The 21,204-nt window shown below is 41.1% G+C and overlaps 2 protein-coding genes across 3 annotated transcripts in view; both read left to right on the forward strand.

The window, feature by feature from the left end:
* The window catches only part of cts12 (cathepsin 12), a 5,327-nt gene extending 4,495 nt beyond the window's left edge, over window positions 1-832 (forward strand). Inside the window, exon 8 of the mRNA XM_007550629.2 lies at window positions 15-832. Coding sequence (XP_007550691.1) covers window positions 15-114 — 100 coding nt within the window. The 3' untranslated portion in view covers window positions 115-832. The remainder of the gene's footprint in view (window positions 1-14) is intronic.
* A 936-nt stretch (window positions 833-1,768) lies between these two features.
* Window positions 1,769-21,137, forward strand: lama3 (laminin, alpha 3). Of its 2 annotated transcripts, none has more exons than XM_007550634.2 (38): window positions 1,769-2,220; window positions 2,702-2,812; window positions 3,129-3,241; window positions 4,425-4,508; window positions 4,591-4,694; window positions 5,477-5,521; window positions 5,596-5,738; window positions 5,854-5,964; window positions 6,611-6,722; window positions 6,826-6,996; window positions 7,587-7,783; window positions 7,885-8,001; window positions 8,089-8,258; window positions 9,158-9,257; window positions 9,345-9,444; window positions 9,546-9,662; window positions 9,745-9,906; window positions 10,013-10,164; window positions 11,685-11,891; window positions 11,980-12,128; window positions 12,212-12,374; window positions 14,153-14,280; window positions 14,379-14,529; window positions 15,270-15,374; window positions 15,462-15,595; window positions 15,677-15,794; window positions 16,268-16,399; window positions 16,517-16,659; window positions 16,741-16,848; window positions 16,940-17,021; window positions 18,098-18,210; window positions 18,301-18,481; window positions 19,196-19,348; window positions 19,507-19,666; window positions 19,753-19,883; window positions 19,979-20,072; window positions 20,153-20,254; window positions 20,330-21,137. In XM_007550634.2, exons 1-38 carry the CDS (start codon window positions 2,029-2,031, stop codon window positions 20,473-20,475), a joined length of 5,001 nt encoding a protein of 1,666 aa, XP_007550696.1. In that variant the 5' UTR covers window positions 1,769-2,028; the 3' UTR covers window positions 20,476-21,137. The 2 variants fall into 2 exon arrangements, with proteins under 2 accessions (XP_007550696.1, XP_007550697.1); XM_007550635.2 differs by having other exon boundaries at window positions 8,089-8,243.
* The last annotated feature ends 67 nt before the right edge of the window (window positions 21,138-21,204 follow it).

Below are 21,204 nucleotides of genomic sequence, written 5' to 3' on the forward strand. Positions count from 1 at the left end.
TTTTTTTTTCCTAGTTGGGGAAGCAGCTGGGGTGAAGGCGGATACATGCGGATGGCCCGGAATGGCGGCAACACTTGTGGCATTGCAAGCTACGCTTTGTACCCAATTTTATGAGCATGAGAACCCTAGAAAGAGATTGTTCTAAGTATAAGCAACACTTATCAGCTTTTTTTTTATCCTAAAGATACATAGCTTGTGAACCTGTCTGACATAAGGCTCTCATAGGGAATACATTACCTCTCTCGGGGATGTAAAAGAAATTATTCTTCTGGTGTAAATTCTCAACTATTCAGACGTTTCTGTTTGTACAACTTGTTAAAAAAAATTCAAAATGAAAATTGAAATAAAATTTGGATATTTAACCTTGGACAGAGTCGAGAACATTAATTAAAGTCATTTTATGCACAAGGGAGAAACATCAGCCCCTAACATCTGTCTCTTGTTTTCAACGGGAAAATGTCCAACCATCATTAACTATCGGGTCTGATGAATGCAGCGACAACCTTGGTGGACAAACAGACTTTTGGCACATTTTCAGGGCCAATGAGGTGAGCTACGAATCCAGCAGATGCTCGTTTGTATCTCTGTAGTTTCTCTAAACCTAAACAACAAAGTCTCATCTTCTCCCTCCTCCACAAGCTGTTTGAATATGAAAGTTGACATCTGAAGAATCCCTGGAAAAGCATCAAACTTTTTCAGAGATGTAATAGATATTGAACATAGTTGCCAATTTTAACTTCTATAAATCCCTGGGCTGGGAACATTTGCGAGCACTCAAACTAACCACTAATCAAAATGCTGTGGGGTTAAGATTAAATAAAAAAAATAAGAAAAAAACGTTCGGACACAAAAATGGTGACATTTTGTTTAATGAATAAGATGAGAATGTTGGATGGAGACTAAAAGCTAAAAAGCTGTCAAAATGAAAACTTGGAAGTTTTGTCTAGATGTGATTCAAATTCTGTTCCTCAAATGGCTTTCATAAAGTTTACTTGGAGCTACACATGTTGGCTAAAAATGTACAAATAAAAGTATTGCTTTGGGTTAAAGAAGAACAACTAGCCAACCTACAACAATGTCTTCTGGCAGAGCAAGTACTAAACATTTAGCATGCAAACAACATATTCCCCAACTCCACAAAACACTAACCTCTAGTGTGCAATTTAATTAGCATGTTAGCTCGCTAGCAACAGAAGTTCTTTTTTTTCCCCCAGCTTGAATTACATTTTCTTTAATATAAACAACAATTATCCTAACCAGCCAACCCAAAATAATGGGAAAAAACTGCCTTCTGGCATTTGTGATGTGACAATAGAGCAAGGACTAAATATTTAGCATGTAAAAAAACCCCATCTTCTCCATCTCCATAAAACAGATTAAATTAGCATGTTAGCTCACTAGCTACGTTTTCTTTTCCAGCTTCGTTTAAATTTGCTTTAATAAAAATAATACATTTTTATAACTGTCTTATTTGCATGTTGAAGAAGATATTTTACGAAGATATGTTAGCCAATGTTTAAAACTTTTACTCGAATATTGTTCCACGATTGGAACATTTTTGTTCTGCACCAATGGCTAATTTAAGGGATAACGACATTTTATTATGACCAAGTTTAATGACTAAAGCTGAATTCAAGACTGGCACAGAAAATAAAAGGTTAAAATTGCTGAATTGTTTTAACTTAACATCTGTAGCTTAGTATTTATTTTTTAAACGCTTCCTGTTTTGTTTTGTTTTTACTAATATATTTTCCCACCTGGCAAAGAATCGGTTCTCATCTCATCGTCTCTCCTGCTTTCATCTCGCTTCATTCAATTTCTTCATTATCCACTGCTTTCTTGAACAAATTCATGCCTGCAAGTGTGGCCACACCTCGGTGAACTTTGAACCTAAACTTATTTTCACCCCGAAAAGCTCCAAGGTTCACTTTCTGCAGCGCGTAGCCTGCAGTACAAAGACACACATTGCTCTTAAGAAGAAGGATTTCTGCACAGCTCGCCTAATGAGGCGAAGCTGAAAGACGCATAATGAAGCAGAAAGCGCCTTTGCTTTGCTTTGCACTGTGGTTGTTTTTCTCTTTTGCTCCAATTTGCCTTTGTGCTCAGAGCAATTCAAAAGGCTGGCACGACAGAGACACTCGGTGGCTTTGGAAGAAAAGTGGCACGAAAAAGTTCTGTGATCCCTCCGTCAGCGACCACACAGCAAGTGCTGTCCCCGAGGTAAATCGGCAAATTTAGAGGTTTTGTCTGGAAATGTGATGCGTGCTGAGGTCAATGGGGTTTTATTTTTATAATCTGAAATGAAAAGACGTGACTTGCAATCAAATTTTAGAGCTTGTAGCCATATTTTGTGCCAGGCAGTGAATGAACACAATTCTGTAGCTTCAATATTTCAGTACATATAGTTACACAAAAAAAAAAAAAAAATCCCCACCCATGGCATATTTAGATTTTAAATGATTTATTTTCAATGGAGAGGCTGTCTCTGATCGGAAATAAGACAGATATGTCTCAAAGGAAGACAAAACAATGCAAGAGCAAACTGTAAATCACCCATCTAGCCACATTTAATGAAAAGGTGTAATGTCAGAATTGCTTACAGAGAAATCCAGCACTCCTTATAACTTTCCTCACCAGCTCACCTCAGTCTTGCATGTGAAATGAACCAGGTCATGCAGCTTTGTTTTGTCTTGCATGAAAGTGCAGCCCTGGCTTCTACAGAGAACGAACAGGACCAAGTAAGGGACGGTGTGTGCCATGCCGCTGCAACGGACTCTCTGATTTGTGTGATGCACAAACGGGGAACTGCATGGTCGGTGCTTCAATACACGTCCAGTTGAAACCGGATATATGCAGTTTAAAAAAAAACAGTTATCTATGATAATATCTAAAAAAAAAATGTTCTCACTAACTTTTCTTAAATGTAGCAAATGGAAGTAATTTTGTGTAATTCTAACTAAACAAAAAAAACTTTGTTCTGACATAGCTTCAGACAGTGAGAAAATTTTTTTTTGTTTTTATCCGTTGTACGTAGATATCTGGTTTCAAGCGTACGCTCACAAGCAAAGTGCAAAATGCTTCATCATAAGGCTTGTGGGAAAAATATGTTTTGTCTGTGTGACCTCCAGAACTGCCGGTTTGACACAGTGGGGGATCGATGTGAGCGGTGCAGGGAAGGTTTCCACGGACACGCCCCCAACAGGACCTGCCGAGCCTGTCCCTGTCCCTCCACACACAACAAGTCAGCATCTAATGACCAACATTACAGTTACAGTGGCTGTACAAAGTGAACACACACACACACGCACACACACATGCACACATACATACACTTGTTAACATTTAAAGTTTGTGACATAACAAACGAGACAATCGCAGGGTTATTCAACTCAAACAAATCTGTAAGGAAGAAAACTATGGCAGACAAAACAACAACAGCAAAATGATACACAATCTTAATAAAGCAACTTTTGATTCAGCATTCATAGTTAATCCGATTACAATTAAATAAAGTTCAGATGTCATAGTAGGATTTTTCCGCCGTTTTCTCAGATGCAGTTTTTTTTTTTAAGCTGAAGTCACGGTTTGCCGAGAGCTCAAAGGATCAACAATAATCTCATCGTGGAATTCAAGAGTTAGGAGAATTTTTCAAAACATTCTTTTGTGTTAATATAAATCCTTTGGTAGCTAGAGGACATGCGGGAGAACAATGACGGTATGAAAAATGGATTGATCTCTAATATAATGAGAATACAGGAGGGAAGGTGCAGGGACACTGAAGTCTGTTAGACAAAAGCCTAAAACATGTGAAATCTCCCTAAAGCTTTTGAGATATCCAATGAAATTGCACATATACATTTTCGGTTCATTTTCACAAGGTATTTTGGACAAAAAGGACTGATGTTCACTAAAATGAACACCATAACCACACTGAAGCAGGGTGGTGGCAGCATCATTCTCTGTGGTTACTTTACTTAGAGGTAGTCAGATGTCTGCTGTGAAAGCTGAAGATGATTTTCTGTCCTGACTTATGTCAAAAATCAACAAAACAAAGATCTCGTGAAAGGAAAATGAAAGTTTTATGATTCCCTGTTCGGGTTTCAGATGTCAGTCTAACAGAAAATCTGTGGGGTCGCCTGAAGAGGGCTGTGAGCAAGAAATGCCCTCAGAATCTGACAGATTCAGACGACTTCCCCAAGGAATCTCTGCAAAATGCTGTCAGGTCAAACCGCATGATGCCGACAGACTCTGAAAACTAATCAAAAGCTTTTAAGAGTGTGAATACAAGAGCAGTCGCATTGTAAATTATCTATGTCACTGTACCAATGCCAACAGTTTATAATGCTCTGTTATAGGTTCTAGTTTCACATATTTTTATTAACATGTTTGTATATTTTGAATACGTTTTTTTTCCCCCCCTGCAGTTTTGCGGTAGCCTGCCTCGACGTCAGCCCAGGAGTTGTTGAGTGTTTGTGTAAAAGAGGCTACAGTGGAGCTCGCTGCGAGAGGTGAGGCACAAACTCGGTATTTAAACAATAATCATCTGAACTTTACTATCTTACACTGTATACAAACATCTTCACATTGAAGGTGTGCATTTGGCTACTATGGTAACCCCATGGTGCCTGGAGACACCTGCAAACCCTGCAGCTGCGCAGACAGCAGCTTAAGCGGCTGTGACTCTCTGACTGGAGGTGAGTGGGGACAAATTTTAGCTACGAAAATCAGATTTGAAGTAACAACATGACATCTAAAGATGTAACCAGAGCCAGCACCTTTTACACATCGACACCCCTAGAAAAATTGTGTAAACAGCCCTTTAATGTTTTTTTTTTTTAGCACTTTTCATTAGTTGGGAGTGGAAAACACTTTTAAGAGACAATCGTTTTTGAAAAATTGCTACCATTATTGGCAATTTCTGTCACTGAAATGCAACTAAAGTATTCTTGAAATCTAAATTTCTACATTTTGAAGTTCTTCAGAGTGTCTGATTCACAGTTCATCAGTCATTTGTAAATGTGGCGCAACATGTAGAGGCCACGTCTCTTTCAGCTGTGGCCACAAGGCTGGATGAGGAGTCATATTTATCTTATCACAAGACGGACAGGGAGGTAAAATGAAATCTCAGAGGCTCACTGTTGGAAAACTATAGCAAAAAGTTAAATATTATATAAACTGACCTTAACTCAGTGGCGTTGAAGGGCCGGAGTCCGGACAGGTTCAGGTACCTCTCTGTTTTAACAACATGGCATTATGACAGCTGCTGCAACACCAGGAGAATTTGAAGAATAATAAACGACCTGTTGTAATACTAAACTATTTCCAACTCTTGTCAATCAAGATTACACCGTCAGGTGTTTGCGGCTCCACCAAGGACTTTATTCAGCAGTCCTTTCAGGCTCAGTGGTGCTTTTAGTGTCAGATTAAGTGGCCCTGATGTGATTCAAGCCACCTTATCGTCTCATCCCTCTGACAGAGTGCGCCACGGGGGCTAACGGCAGCGGCGGCGATCCCTGCCACGGCAAGTTAACGCTCAGAGTTCATTTTACAGTTTGGACGTGAAGAGTCGACATTAAAGCCCGTGTTTTGTGACAGGATGTGACGGCTGTGCTTGTGCTCTGCTGGTGGACTTGGAGAAAGAGGACGGTGGAGTGGCTCTGCTGTGTCAGCTGGTGCTGAACATTACCGCCGGCCTCCCCGGGCTGAGCCTGCTGGAGGCTGATGCCTCGCAAACAAAGGTACGGGCTCATAAAACATTTCCTACAGGAGTTCATACCACGGCCATTTTTTTTTCCCCCATTGCGCTGCAATGTTCTCCATGAAACTGGGCGCATTCGTCTCCATCATTACCAGCTTCGGGTTGATGGATACAGCGGTGCTGTGAGGTGGCTGGACCCAAACGTGGAGCAGCTCGAGGCGGACATCGCTCTGGTCGGAAATGACCTGACTCGCCAAAATAATGAGGTACCAGTGGAGAAATTTGGCAGTCAGAAAACTGGATTTGAACATGTTCCAAATGTAGCGGATTTTATTTGACATTAACCCAGCTGAGGTCTGTTGTCTTGGAGGACATACGGTATACAACCAGGCATTGTTGGGGGCTTGCTAATGTTCTTGTGCTGGCAAAGATATGTTTAATGTGTACTGGAGAGTGGAATGCATATATTTGTATTTGTACTCTGCAAAACACACAAAATCTTACCAAATAATCTTGGTAAGATTTTCTAGTGAAAACATAGTTCACTTGAAATAAGACAAAACTAACTTACAAGTTACTTTTCAGCAAAACATAGGCGTTTAAGTCAATAACTCCTTAACTCGGAAAAAGTACATATTTCCACTTAATACATTTTTTTTCTAAATCTTCTTTGACAACAATATTTGATCCCCACTTTGTTTTGTATTTTTTAATTTGTCTGTAATTCTAATGTTAAATATAGTAGGTATTTCATCATGGTGTCATTAAAAACACTGTTGGCCTCTGGTTACTTGTTGCATATTTTACAGGTCATTTATCATAACCTTTGAACATTTTACATTAATGTGAGATTGGGGGCGGGGGATGGGCGGAAATCAATATTGTTCAAACTGTTTTTCTAAAATGTTGCAGATGCCTGACATAACCTTGGATCTCGAAAAGGCCTTAAAGAACGTCAACAGAACCGTAATCCAGGTGGAAGACTTTCTCTTCAAGGCTGTGGCTCTCATCCACGCAGCAAATGGTTAAAACTCCTTGTAGTGTTTGATTTAAAAAAAAGAAAAAAAAGAAAAGAGAAAAATCACGTTTAGTCAAGGCGAACATTGTCCAAATATTTACTTTGGCAGGTTTGGCAGAGCAGCAAGCTTCACCGAAGCATGACGTCTCAAGTTCTCTTTCTGACGGTCAGAAAAGTCAGATGATGGAGGAAGCTGAGCAAATCATGGCGGAAATTAAAGACAGACGATGTGCCATTCAGGGGGCCGGAGCGGACGGCGAGCAGGACGGGGCCCGCATGTGTGAGAGATCGTTATCTGCTTATTGGTTGCTTTTTAAGGCCGGGACAGGAAGACAGGAGCTCAGATTGTGTCTCTGCCGGTCTCTGTGCCGCGTCGGATTATCGCTGTGCAGGCTGAATGCAAACAAGATTATACAATCTACCTGGGACTCAGAAGTATTCCCAATGTGGAAGCAGAATCTGATGATCAAACTAAGGCTTGTACTGAGCAGTAATGCAAATGTGTGGTAAATAATAATTGGCAATAAATATGAAAGATTTTTCTGCATTCAGAGCTAACGTTAGTTATTTACCAACTCTGAAACAACACATCCAGCCCATGAGATGAGACGACACATGGCATAACAAACAGTGTAGAATAATTCAGCCCACATTTGACTAGTGTGGCTCCTCTGCTTGTTGATCTCAAAACTCTTTTCCAGACAGACTTCACTTTGACTCTAAATATTATGGTGTTTTATTAAATGCAGGTTATTATAGTTGGACATTTTGCTAACTCTGCTTGTTTATAGCCACCTATTAAATGTTGCTACATTGTAAGTAAGTAACAGTAAGTTAATGTAATGTTTTGTTTTTTTTTCGTCTCGTCAGTGCTAGAGAACATCAGAGCCGACATTGGCGACCTCTCACAAACCGTCCAGGCTGCTCTGAAGCCGACTGCGGACGTACTGACGCCCTCAAACGTTTCTGTGATGGCAGTGGCAGAGCAGCTGCTGTCTGTTCAGGAGACAGTCGAGAAAGCACAGAGGCTTAACCTTGAAGGCGCCACCGGTCTAGAAAATCTGCAGGTAAGCAACATGTAGGGGTTAAATACCCCTGACACGCAGTCTTATAGATTTACTGTCTGCGGAGTTGCAATTTTCTGCACCTTTTGTTCGTTATTTTACAGACCGCTCTGGCTGCGCTGTGGAGAGAACGAAGCTCGCTGCTGCCTGCGATGGAACGGATTTACGATACGATGAAGAAAACTAAAGACGCCCTTTTTATGACTCAGAAAATTAAAAACGTAAGCACACTCCCTTTCACAGGGCACAACTGAAAACACATATGTTCAGGTTTTTATTAAACTTAGCTCGCATTGCGTACATCGCAGGAAGAGGAGAGTCTTGCTGCTCAGGTAGACGGAGGCAAACTGGAGCTTTTAAGAAAACTAAACGCGACCTGGAAGTGTGCGACCCAGACGGACGCTGTGACCCGGGCTGAGGAGCACGCAGAGGAGCTGGGTGCTGCAGCAGCGGAGTTACGACAGTATGTGAGCAACATGTGGGTTTTGGAGACGCAAGTTAAATTTCAAGATACCCGAGAGTGTTTAACACAAAGTGGAGGAAAGTGACAAAGTGGAATAGTGGGAAACCGTTTCCCAAACGATTCAAACCTCAGTTTTCTGAGTAAGTTTTGTAAAATTCTACTTTCACTTTCCAGTAGGGATGCACGATATATCAGCAGAGACATTGGTATCGGCTGATATTAGTAATTTATTGATATCGGTCCCATAAATAAATTGGACCGATGTTAACAGTCAATATTTATCTCCATCTTGTTGCCATTTAAATATGCAGCTCTGGAAAAAAAGAGAAGAGGCCGCTTAAAATGATCGGTTTCTCTGATTTTACTCTTCACAGGTATATGTTTGAGTAAAATGAACATTGTTATTTTATTCTATGAACTACAGACAGCCTACGAAATTGAAAGCATAAATTTAGTTTTCATTTGCAGAAAGTGAGAAATGATCAGAATAACGAAAAAGATGCAGTGCTTTCAGTCCTCAAATAATGCAAAGAAAACAAGTTCAAATTAATTTAGAAACAACAATATTAATGTTTTCACTCGGGAAGAGTTCAGAAATCAACATTTGGTGGAATAACCATGAGGTTATATAATGGGTTTTGGTGAAGTTGTCTATTTTTTTCCAGAGCTGTATAATATGTACACAGTATTGCTACATATTAGTTATCAGCCATAAAAGCAATGTTAATATCGGATATCAATATCGGTTCATCCCTACTTCCCAGATGTGCGTTACTTTCAGTTTGGTTTATTACATGAAATCCCATTGAAATACATTGGATTTATGGTTTTGATGTGGTAAAATGTGTGGAAAGGGGGGCTATGGATACTTTTGGAATAAACTGAACAACATTATATCTTTAATATTCTTGCAGAGTGCATCAAAATGTGGCCAACAGCAGAGAGCTGCTCAGGATTTTTGGAGCTCACGACAGCGTCGCCCGGCTCTCGCAGGCGGCAAATCAGGCTCTGAGGGTAACTGAAGCACTTTCAGTAACCCTTGATGAGTGTCTGAATGTTCATCATCAGCGGCATTAATGCCATCCTGAAATGATAAATTAGGACGTGAAGGAGGGAGGTCTGATCATCAGCGCTGAGGAGATGGAGGACGTTTCAGCTGATTTACACGCAGAAGCCAACGACACTCGGTGGCGCTTCAAAAGTCTCTGAGAAAAAAAAAAAAGCCTCATCCGCCACACGTGGAGTTTATCGTCTCTGTTTGAATGGGCAGAAACTCCAATCTCTTCCGTTTCTTCTGCACAGCGGTTTCACGTGCGCTGAACGCTCAGAGGGACGGCGTGAGAAAGCAGGAGAAAAAGGCAGAAACGTTGAAAGCGAGCGTCTTAAACGTTGGCGGCAGCATCAGACAGATTGAAAGAGGTCTGTGGAGCTCACAAAACGCACGAGTACATATATTTGATGGATTATATAAGATTACAGCATCTTTTTTTTTTTCTTTCAGATGATACCAAAGGCCTTGTAGAGTTTGTGAAAATAACAACCTCTGCTGTAAACGCTAAAGTCAGCAAAGTAAAGGAGCGCCTCGGTAACATTCGCCTCGAAATGAGACGAATCCCCTCGGCTAGCTTTAGTGGAAACTTCCTGACTGTTGCAAACCGAGCTGGTACGCGTTACAGGAAAACAATTTAGATGTTTGATTAACAGCTGGAATAAATGTCTTTGTAGTCAAACAATTTGATTTAGATGCTGTTATTTTGTGGGTGTGCTAGTGAAAAGGTTGAACAGAGCAATGCCTGTGTTGGAAGACAAGCTTGAACAAATGCAGGCTCTGGGTGCAAACACGTCTGCGTCCGCCAATGTAATGGAGAGCATAGAGAGAATCAAGGACATCATAGACGAGACGAGAAGCTTTGTTAACAGGGTAAGTGTTGTTTTCTCTTTCTTTTCGGAGGCCTTAAATTTAAGCTCCTGTGAGCACATTAGCTCCTGAAAAGAATAGATGTTTGTGATAGAAATGTTGTGACTCTTAGTTTATATTGGGACTTACTGAGAATCAGTAAATGTTCAAAAGCTTCTCTGAAGAATTTACGCTCTTATATTTTCATTTTAGATTTCATACAGAAGTGTTGTTCTGAAAGATAAAAAAAATACCCATTTATTTACTGGCTTATTAAAGCCTGAGTACAATTTGTTTTATTTTGTTGACCAATTTTTACTCTGATATTTTGATCTTCACATCATGAAATTCAACTACTCAAAGTCGGGGTGCACCCAGTTGGGAAAGTGATAATTAATTCACTATGTTTAAAAAGTGATGACAGCTGCAGTGATGGCCTTTATCAAAAATTAACAATGACAAATGTCAGTTTCTCCTTAAATCAAATACATAGTAGAAACTGTATTAGCAATCCTAGCACAAGGAATCAGAAAATTCAGCCACTGCCGATGGCCTCCAGGCCAGCAGGGGGCCCCAAAGCGCTGTGGTGATTAAACCGAGAGTGCAGATTGCAAAAGCACTTGCATGTTGTTATGTTGCACATTTGAAAGAGTTTGAAAGTAAACATTTAATGTACATAAGATAAAAAAAAAATTGATAAATATATGTCTTGAAATAAAACAAAGGGAAATCTCATGGTTTGCTAGGTATGCTAACAAACTTTAATGGGTTTTGTATCCCTTAACATTACAAACACCGGTCCAAACCAAGATGTTGGAGATGATCCAAGAGTTTTACAGAGGAAATCTTTTAAAAGGTTATAAAGAGATAATGTTTTGTAATATTTTGTCTTAAATACAGTTTAGTCGGTTTCAGAGGCTGAGCCGCCTTCTCAGTCGTTGCAGTTTGTGCAAATTCTGTTTTTTGAACTTTTTAAACCTACACAGGATATGGAGGCTGGAGGCGGTGCATCATTAACACTCTTCCTCTGTGAATGAAAACAAAAAAGTTAAAGCATTTCCAGTTAGAAACCAGCAGTGACCCTAAGCCTGTCTTATGTTTCTGATGTTTACTTCTGAATATTTCACACAAGATTACTGATGATTGCCTCCTTACCTGCCACACCATCTACTGCTAATGTGATGACATTTTAAAGTTTCATGAAATTGCCTTTCCAAGAACCACCACAATGTGTTTTTTTTTAAACTGTAGTTTTAAGATGGTAGAAATTTTAATTTGGATCACCTAATCTGGATTTAGACTAGATGAGGGGGAGTAGATTAACCAGTGAGAAGATACCAACGTTAATTGATACACTAAAGCTTAAAATATGTAAGTTTTGTTAACTGTTGCCAAAAAAAAGATCTCCTTTCCCCCCTCTCACAAAGCAGGGTTAGTTTCCGGACCCCGGTCCTGATTTTGATGATTATACTCGAGAATCGTAATTGCACAGCCCCGTGTGAAATGCTTTCACTCAAGACTTGGAACATTGGATCTTTTCACAGCTGTCTCTTGCCACCATCTTTAATGGAAAGAGCTACATTGAGCTCCACCCTCCGAGAAACCTGGAGGACATAAAAGCTTTTACAGCCGTTGATCTGCTGCTCAGTCTCCACCACGGAGATCCAATCGCAGCAAGGAGGCGGCGGCAGCGGCAGCACAAAAACAGAGATGAAAGCAGCCACTTTGTTCTCTATCTGGGTAACAGAGATGTGAGTCCTCACTCTTCCAGCACAAAAAATACCTCCAACAAATAAGTTCTGTACATGTGCATTTATTTATGCTTCTGTTTATGTCCAGACCTTTGGAGACTACTTTGCGATGGTCATCAGAAACACAAAGCTGATTTGTCTTTATAAGTTGGGCGGAGTTGTTCATGAGGTGGAAACCAGTCAAATATCAACGGGCAACACGAGCTCCTCTTATTTTGACAGGATCGTCTTCCAAAGGTAAAACGCACAAAACAGAGGCTTCTTACACACGAATGTGGATCGATTGGTGGTGAAACCGCCATGCTGGTTTTATTTTCCAGAGTTTACCAAGATGCTACAGTTAGCATCACAAAAAACTTCACATCACAGAAACCCGTCAGCCTCCCTCCCAAGCAGAACCTACCCAACACGACGAGTGGCGTGATGATCCTTGACTCACAGCGTGCCGTTTTCTACGTGGGAGGCTATCCAGAGGAGTTCCACGTAAGAAGTTTATTTTTTATTTTTTTTATTTTATTTTTGTGTTCTGTTTTTCAATATTTTTAGTTTTCACAACAGTATTCACAGGAAACGACTTCCTGTGAGACAAAACGTGCCCTTCATGCTTACTGACTTGCGTTAAGATGTGGAGTATAACATTTTTAGTCTCTTTAAATGATCATAAGATATCAGATCTAATGCTGATCGGTGTCTACATGTTAGTAACGAAACTGAAATGAAGCAAACCCATAGAGGGGGAAGTGAAAACATGTTTGCATCTGACGCTACGGCCCAAATGAAAATCCAAGCCAACAATGTCATGTTGAAGATTTATGTGCCCCATAAACAATCAGGAAAAAAAACAGACTATTAAACAATATTTACAGGAATTTACAAAAGCTGGTTGAAAATAAGAGTCAGTTAACATGAGTCCGAAGCTTCTTACAGGATGTGCACTAAGTACATCGTTCTGTGTGAATTTAAGGTCTCCTGGGGCCTCCAGGCCAGCAGAGGGCCCCAATCAGTCGCTAAATTTGTGACTGATTCCGACCGCCCCTGATATGTGCATTTTAATGTGAGCACAGTGTTATTTCACAGGATAATCACAGATTCACTTTCAGTATTTTTCTTAAAGTAACTTAACTAAGGATTTTTTTCTAATTACAGAAAATGAAGTTAACCTTTATTGATTCCTCGTTTTGTCTCATGAGAGCGTCGAGCGAAGCCGCAGGTGGCTTACACAAAATGCTCCAACAACACTGGACTTTTAGAAACACAAATTCAGCTTTGAGAATCTAATCAGTGTTTTGAGAAAAAATAAATAAAAAATTTTTTTTTCCCCCTCAAGAGAGGATTTTTTTTCATTGTTTTTGCAAAGTGAAGAGGAGTCAATGCCCTCTGGGAACAGAAAAGGTCAAATGTTAAAGATTATTTACAGTAAAGAACCAAAGAATAAATATTTTTTTATTGCAATAGCGCAATGCCACTGTAAACCTTTAATTTAATTGCATTTATAAGGAGTGGAGAAAAAGCAACAAACATGCACCTGAATAACTCTCTTAGCGTGTTCTTCATTTTACGTCGACCTGGGGTTCAAACCTTTGACTTCACGTTTCACGACACGGACGCGTGACTTTCTCTTTGCCCCGACACAGAATAGGAAAGACGGAAAAACATGTTTTTCCAGAAATATTGTGCGTTCTGAACTTCAAATTTGGAAAAGTTACTCGACTTTACCAGATCTAAAGTCTGAGGAACGATTAAAACGTTTAAAGCAACTTGATCTCTGACTTGGGTATGGATTCATGTTTATCCTGGCAACACACACAGTGAGGAGGATTTTAATTTGGGAAGGAAAATTCCCAAAGCCTACATTTACATCAAGGAAAAGAAAATCTAACGCATTTGAATTGATACAGAGCTCTTTCTCCTAAAGTGTGCTTACTAAGATTACTAGAGATTAACTCTCTGCATTATGTTGTCCATTACTGCCTCTCTTCTACCATCGCTGTTTTCCTTCTCCCCGGCTGGGGTTCCACATTTATCTGACGCACTATGACGGTCATTGCTTTGGGCTGAAATGGAACAATTAGGGGCTGACAGTTGTTTTCTCGTGGCAGGAATGAGCACAGTGCAGCTTCAGATGCCTCGGGCTAAAAGGTTAATGGAAAGAAATTCCTGTGAGCACAGCGATTTTGAGTCAGAGAGGCATCATCTGAAGCCTGTTTATGGTGTTTCAAGGTATTTTTCTGCCTCTTTTCTAAATTCTCCCTCTTCCTCAGCCTCCAGAGGAGCTGCGGTATCCTAAGTACAGAGGAGCGATGAAACTTTCCTACATCAACGACGTTCCTGTCAACCTCTTCAACTACAAGCGTGCTGTCAATATGCAGACAAAGCAGCGCACCGCTAAGTAAGACTGGTTTATAAATAGCCGTGGCTGTCTGAAGAAAAGGAGAATAAAAACAAAAGACAATGATTAAGATACTTGTTTTGTTTTTATCTGTTCAGAATCTCTCAGACAGAGTTGTGTGATTATTATGACGGGACAGGTTACCGCATGGCCTTCTTAAAGGAGCCGCAGAAGGAGAAACGGCGGCTGTTCAGATTCAACACGAGCAGCCGAGAGACAAACGCCCTTTTGTTCTACATCGGAAATGAAGTATGTGTCCGTTACTAAAATGAACTGAAGACAAATCGGTCTAACCGATTGGTTAGACAGATACACACCAGTCGCCACTGGTGTGTATCTGTAGTACCTTGCAAAAGTTTTCATACTAATTTTGCACAGATTGTCATATTTATACGACTCTCTCTGAATTGAGTTTGCGTGCCCACCTAATGACTGCAAGGGGTCTGCAGCTTCCACCCACAGTCCAAAAATACTCATGGATTGTGTGAATGGATGAAAGGATTCTTGATTATGTTGTTAAAATTTGAAAAATACAGCATAGTTGTTTGTCTGGTGTGTATCTGTATTGCCTTGTGATGGACTGGTGACAATTTTGCCCAATGACTGCTGGAGATTATGGATGGATGGAAAATTTTGGGGTGGCATTGCTACAGAAATAGCTACATATATACACATATATGTTTTTGGGGGGGTTACATTTATGTCTTGATTGAAGATGACTCTATATGGCTTTGTATGGATATTCTCTGGGTGGCCAATGGAGTGGCCAGCGTTTGGTGGGCCCAAGGCCCCTCTGGCCCTTCCTTTGGGGTCGCCACTGGAGGGATGGATAGATGTTAATGTGTCACATTGTGTTGGTCTGTTACATGAAATCCTTATAAAATACATTAAAGTTTGTGGTTTAAAGATGGAAAAATGTGGAAAAAGTCCAAGGGAAATGAATACATCTGCAAATTACATGTCATGTTGTTTTTATTTTTTATTTCCAGGAGTCCTTCTTCTGTGTCTGTGTAGAAAGAGGCTTCCTGGTGCTCGAAGGTCAACAAGGCGGCCGACAGCTCAGAAACCAGAGTTCAGCTCAAGTTTCTCTGTTTGTAAGATTTTCTCAGATTTGGATTGTTGATTGGAAACGCAACAACATCGCACGCCGTGCCTCATTTTGTATTCCTCCTCGGTCTTAGGAGAAGAAGTTTGAGGTTATGATTGCCGACAGATTTGTCGTGCGCTACGGATCAGAGCAGATCCACACGGATCATATCCAGACTAACTACACACGGTGGTACATGGGAGGCCTGCCAGCCTGGCTCAGACGGAGGTAAGACGGCAGATATCCGCCGCATTCACAGCATCGCCTCGTTAGGCTGGCTTCCTCAGCTGATTTTGCTGCTCTTATCAGACACAACATCACGGCAGCCCCGCTGAGAGGATGCGTGGATCACGTGACGGCTGACGCAGAAATCGTCGAGTACGACAAGACAGTCGGTGTCCGTGGTGGATGCCCGGTTTCCTTGCTGGTAAACCAAACGTGCTTCACCACCAGTCGGTGTGGTCGACAGCATTTCATTGTGTAGTAATACCAAGAATATACGCAGACTTGCTAAAATCAATTATTAAGATTCGCACTTGTTTTGGTAAGAAGCCCAAGTCAAACCAGAATAGTTTTCAAGAACATTATTTGCATTTGTTGTTCTGTGAAGGCTTTGCCGAGCAGTTACCTAAAGAAATAAGCAATAAATAGTTTATTGCCATTTTTATCGTTATCACAACAGCCCCACAAATACTGTGACCAGTTCAACATAAACAACTAAATCTGGTTTTGATTTAACAGATTCATCAACAACACTGCCATTCATCCTAGCCTCAATTTTTAAAGCGTAAAATGTTTTATTTTTTTTATTCCTTTTTCCACATCATCTAAATTGTTTGCGTGCAGACGGGGAACGTCTCGCCCCGGACTCTAACACCTGCGTGTGTCTGGCTTGTGTAGGGCGTTCGTGTGGCCGCCGTGTATTCGGCTCTTCCTGCTGATTCCTTGTCTGTCTGCAGCAGACAGTCCAGAGTGTCTCTGGGCTTCAGCAGCACATCCAGACACGCTGTTCTGCTTAATTGTGGCTCACAGGTAACACCGACCCCCCCCCACTCTCCACCTCCGCCCCGCTGCCGGTGCTTTTCAGCTTTTCAACCACGATAAAAAAAGGATAAAAAAATCAGAATGTTTGTAATATTCTCTCTGCAGAGCTTCACCTCCGGTCATGACCTCCAGCTCTCCCTCACTGATGGCTTTTTAATATTCAGGAGGTATAATTATACCGTAACATCTGGCAAAAGGTACAATGATGGAGCCTGGCATTACCTTTCTGCAGAGGGGAGGCCAACAGGGTAGGCTATGTCATCCTCTTATTATCTTAGTCTTAATGCAAATGAAATGTTACTTTTACACTTTACTATTTTTTTTCTTAGGCTGGTTCTCAGCATTGATAATGTGAATGTGATTCAGAAACAAGAACCTCGCATTACACGGCCAGAAGAGAAATTTAAAGGCTGCATTGCTAACCTTTATGCAAGAAGGTTGGAAAATGTCATAAATAAAGTTACTTATTCAACATGCATTATGCAAAAGACTTATAATGGTATTTAAATGTTGTGTAATATTTTGCAGGAATGACTCTAAATTTATCCCTGCTGATCTCAGTTCACTGTCGCACACAGCAGACGTTTTCCCTGGTTGGTGCAGCTTAAAGGTGTGGTTTGGTTGCAGAAATCTTAAGAAATAAACAGGTTTTTTTTTTTTATGATCGTTCCTCCACACTCATTGTTTCAACTCTAGGAAATAAAACCTAGAGATTTAAAAAATAATAATCTGCCCCAGACATCAACTTGTTGAACGGTGTGCACACATGCATGATGGACAGCACTAAGACCCTCCTCCTGCCTCTGATTGGTTGTTTCTAGTTTTAGCGCATGGGAGCATTTGGAGAAGGAAAAGGAGCTTGATTTGTTTTTCACAAATTATCACAAGATAGACCGTTTCAATAAATATGTAAAAAAAAATGTAATTAAACTTACATAATGCAGCTTTAATAGAGTGGTATTATGTATTTTCCAGGCTCATAGTGTCATTTTATAGCACAATCAAGTATGTTACCTTAATTTGCTATAAAGATGCTTGACATATCAAGCATGACTTAAAATAAATTTGACTTTGCAATGTGACACCTTGAAATTGGGGTTCTGTCTCTTTAATAAGCTCTTTCCAAGACTCCGGCTTCAGCATGTAATTTTATTACTACTTCATGGTTTAGTTTATTGGTTTAAGAGAGTTGGATTGAGAAGTAGTTTGTAAAATGAGCTCAGTAGATGTTCCACCAGGTGTTTGCTAATTGCTGCTGTCGCTAGTCTGGAGGAGCTGAGTGGTTGAGTTGTGGGGGAGGGTTGCTACATAGTGAGGAAGCTCAGCTCCAAGGCGGAGCTTTGTGGAAATAGGCGGAGCTTTGTGGAAATAGGCGGAGCTTTGTGGGAGCAAGCGTTTAGGCGCCCCTGAATGGTTGCCACGGGAGACTCAAGAATTTCTCAAACATCAATGAGCAAATCACGGCAACACTGTAGTTATGTTTTCAATAACATTATAGTGATACAGATGGGTGATTTTATCTCCTTTACATAAATGACACAGGTCTGAGTAGATCATGTGACACATTCCAGTCACATGATCAGATTTTAGAGCTTATTGAAATACACATCAACTTATTTTCTCTGCATCTCTTGATACTTTAATTTTAGCCATTTTATTACATCTTCTGCTTGTTTTCTGTGTTAGTTTCAGAGTTTGGCTGGCACCCACTGCAGTCGTCAACAGCCTCAGTATGAACACCAGTTCTCTGAAGCTAGCTGGCTCAGCTACACATTACCTGAAGAAGAACTTAATTACAGGTAAAATACAAACGCATCGCTTTGTATGTATTCATCCGTCTACACAGACACAAAGGGATCCCACTAATGCATCGTCTTTGTGCATCTCAGGCCTCACTTCTCTCTTCACATAAAGACTAATTCATCCAAAGGGCTGATCCTTCATGTAGCAGGAAGAGGGGTCGTCCCCCGCCTGGCTCTCTACATGGCTAATGGAAAGATCAGGATGTCGCTCGGACAAGACAGAGTCATCCAACACAAGAAGAAGAGCAACGACGGCGGCTGGCACATGGTAACGAGAAGAGGCTAAAGCCTGACTGTGCAAAAAAGATGGAACGTGCACTGGCACGACTATTTAATTGCATTGTAATCGATGCGACTTCAAGATGACAGAGGGAGACGACATGAAAAATTTAATGTAAAAGTCAGCATTAGAACCTTTAAAAAAAACTTTAAAAAAACTCTTCGCCTCTCTGAAAAAGCAAAGGATTTCTTCAAAGGATTTTAGGAACAGAAGGGGGATAAGGAAAGTTAGAAAGCTATTCTTTAGGCTTTGAGGCTGCAGACATTATCTATAAACTGAAAGAACAGTGGTGGGCCTTCTCAGGAGTTGGCCCCCTACTATTAAATTACTCCTAAGGTGAAGCAACAAGGAAAACACTCAAAACACACAGAGCAATTCCTAAAGTACCACCAGACAACGTTTCAAACTCGACCTAGATGATCCCCTGGACCTCTGGGGAGAGCAGACAAGACAAAAGCTTAATGTTACATCTGCTGCAAAACTACTACAGTCTTTAAAAGAAAAAAAAAAAACCAACATACTAAAACATGATGGTAGTGATTCCCCTTTTCACCTGAAAATTCTGATGGTATTGTCTTTGTGTGCTTCCACGTCTGAGTTGTACACCAAAATGAAGTTTGTATTTATGTATTTTTTTTGGACTGTCCTAGTCAAAGTCCGTACAAAAATGTGACCTTATTCAGACCGTTGGTGTGCGCACAGGTTGAGTTCAGTGTGGAGAACAGCACTTTTCACCTGCTGGTCGACGGAGTCCGCGTCCCCGACGGCCAGCTGCCCGGCAACGAGGGATCGTCTCTACAGCTGCGCAGCCCTGTGTACCTGGGAGGGCATCCGCAAAGGAAGACAACTAAAGTTGTTCGTATCAAACTTGAGCAAAGCCACCGTTCTCTATTGATTTGTATTTTCCTACTGACCACTGCAACAAAACTACAGGAAAACATGTTTATATGAGGTCAAAAGTTTCCGAGAGCGTACAAAAAGATGACCTCTGTCTTTTCTCTTTGACTCCTCAGGGACACGACATTCCTGCAGACGGCGTCATCGGCTGTCTACGGGATTTCAGGATGAATAACGTCGCTGCTCCCGCACCTGATTCCAGCCGTGACAGCCTCCCCTGCTCGGGCGGCCTCACAGAAACGGGGACCTTCTTTGGCGGAGGTCACGTCCTCCTGGGTTTGTCCTTGTGTTTCGCTGGTCCCGTTGTGCTGCTTTGCTTCCATAGCAACTTATTCTCGCACATCTTTTATTTTTCTCTCTAGATAACTTCTTCACTGATGGCTCTCGGTTTGTGCTGTCCTTTGAGATGCGCCCTCAGCACCTTACGGGTCTCCTCTTCCATTTTCGAAGCGACGGCAGAAGCAGCCTTCACGTGTACTTAATGGAAAACGGGGTAATAATTGCTCGCGCTCGTGTCTAATTTGCATATGTAATTGCTCATAAAAAAAACAAAAAAAAACAGTGTTACAAAATGTAATGTCGAACCAGGTGGGTGTCGGGCTGAATGACGCTACAGGTTCCATCAGTGTGACGGTGCCGCCTCGTGAAAGTCTCTGTGACGGAAAGTTTCACGCAGTTACAGGTGGGCCTGCCGTCGTGTTGGATTAAAATCTACACACAGACTGGCCAGATTTTGTCCATTTCTCCGTCGTTTTCTCTCAGTGTCCAGACAGCGGTCTGTCATCGAGCTAGCGGTGGACTCCGAGTCCAAACAGGAAACGCACTCTTCCACGTCCGACACGTACTCGACGCTCTACATTGGCGGTGCGTCGCTCAAAAACAAAATTAGCTTTAGCTGACTTACCTTTACCGAGGGTATTTTTCCTTCTCTTGTGCCAGGCACAGCGCATCAACACGGAGTCCCGGTGCCGTCCCCGTTTGTGGGCTGCTTGCGACACCTGGAAATCAACGGGAAGCCTCTTGGTTTGGAGACTGAATCTGAGGTGTTTGGGGTTGTGAGCCTGAACAGATGCCCAGCAGGCTGATGGCGTCTGCACACACACAGCCGTCTGAAAGTCAGCAGAACCAAGTCTCTACGAGTCTTACCAGCTATGAGTGGGTGATGTGGACTTAAAGTGTTACCACGACATTTTGTGGTACTATTGTGATTACAGTGACTGCATGACACAGAAAGCATAACCCCACCAACACAAATCCAGCTTTTGAAAAACATTAGTTGTCAATATGCTTCTTCAGGACACCAGTCACACAAAGAAGTGTGATTTGTATCACTAAGCTGCACGCAATAACTGCATTCAGTCATATTTTCAAATTTATTGGTATTAATTGATACTCTCACCGTATCAATAAATCGATAAATACGTTTTTTTTTTTTTTTCTCCAACAAACAGTGGAGAAAATAGCAAAAGTAACAATCTGGACAATACAGGCGGTTTTAGGGGTCATCATAACAACAATAAATCAAAATTCTTGTGATAAATTTATCACGATAATCAATAAACCCCTATTACCAGCATTGCGTCCTGCCAGTGAGTGTCCTTTGGTACAAGAAACCATAAAATTGACCAACATTTATATTTCAAGCGTCAGCGTCTATATTCACCTATTTACACTTTACTATTTTACTTAATTGTGAAGATGCTCCACAGCTACTGATGATTATATAAAAACTGTTCGTTTTCTACCACGTTTTGGACATGTTCATTTTTAAACAAAAGGAGAAACCTCGTGTTCTCGCACCAAGAAAAATTAAA

The sequence above is a fragment of the Poecilia formosa genome, unplaced genomic scaffold, assembly GCF_000485575.1.
Source record: "Poecilia formosa unplaced genomic scaffold, Poecilia_formosa-5.1.2 Scaffold37, whole genome shotgun sequence".
Lineage (NCBI taxonomy): Eukaryota > Metazoa > Chordata > Actinopteri > Cyprinodontiformes > Poeciliidae > Poecilia > Poecilia formosa.